General features: G+C 47.5%; 1 protein-coding gene across 1 annotated transcript; it reads left to right on the top strand.

Moving 5' to 3' along the window:
- The first annotated feature begins 242 nt into the window (after positions 1-242).
- On the top strand, positions 243-677 carry LOC138996135 (putative CENPB DNA-binding domain-containing protein 1). The gene has a single exon (XM_070397121.1). The coding sequence runs from the start codon at positions 243-245 to the stop codon at positions 675-677; it is 435 nt and encodes a 144-aa protein (XP_070253222.1).
- Positions 678-957: the final 280 nt, after the last annotated feature.

Genomic DNA, 957 nt, shown 5'->3' with positions numbered 1-957 from the left:
AGATACGAGCCGTCTCTCGGCTGATTTTTTGCTTTGAGTTGCGAGCTAAAATTCGGTTACGAGCCAGCTTCAGATACCCCACCGCTAGTTGACGCAGCGAACGTCACAGTGAACGCCACAACATCAGCCCGGCATCACGTGTCTCACTTGTTCACTTTAAGCAGTTAGCTCTTAGTTGAAGCATCAGTGTTGTGCTCGCATTTGTGCTTGCAGTTATTTTGCAAAACTTCGTTTTTTCAACCATGGATCTGAAGAAAGTAAGTGCGGAGGACAGTGCTGAGAAGAAGCAGATGATGTGCATTGAATTAAAAAAAGAAATTATCGAAAAACATGACCAAGGTGTGCATGTAATCGACTTGGCGAAGCAGTACGAGCGTAGCACTTCTACAATCTACACCATACTGAAGCAGAAGGAGTCGATACAGGCTACAGCTCCAGCCAAGGGCGTTAAAATAATTTCTAAACAGCGGACATCTATCCATGAAAATATGGAGAAGCTGCTAATGGAGTGGTTAACAGAGAAGCAGCTTGCAGGAGATACCGTGACGAAGGCTATAATCTGCAAGAAGGCACGAGCTATTTACGCTGATTTGCTGCAGCAGACCCCAGGCACTTCAATGGATGAGGCATCGGGCGAGCCATTTAAAGCCAGTCGGGGCTGGTTCAAAAATTTTTAAAAGAGGACCTGCATTCACTCCGTTGTCAGACATGGTGAGGCAGCGAGTGCGGATATAAAGGAAGGTGACATCAACGAGCTCATCGAGGAGCACTTCGAGGAACTGACAACGCAGGAGCTAAAGGAGCTACAGATGCAGCAGCACATGGAGGTTTTGCAGGAAATAGATGACACGGAGGAGGAGGAGGAGGAGGAAGAGGAGGAGGAGGAGGAGGAGGAGGAGAAGGAGGAGGAGGACGAGGAGGAGGAGGTTATCTCTATAAGTGAGATAAAGGAAATGT

The sequence above is a fragment of the Myotis yumanensis genome, unplaced genomic scaffold (genome assembly GCF_028538775.1).
Source record: "Myotis yumanensis isolate MYYU_CA2020_CCGP unplaced genomic scaffold, mMyoYum1.0.hap1 SCAF_1, whole genome shotgun sequence".
Classification (NCBI taxonomy): domain Eukaryota; kingdom Metazoa; phylum Chordata; class Mammalia; order Chiroptera; family Vespertilionidae; genus Myotis; species Myotis yumanensis.
The sequence above is the reverse complement of the archived record's forward strand: the minus strand, read 5'-3'. Positions and strand labels throughout refer to the sequence as shown.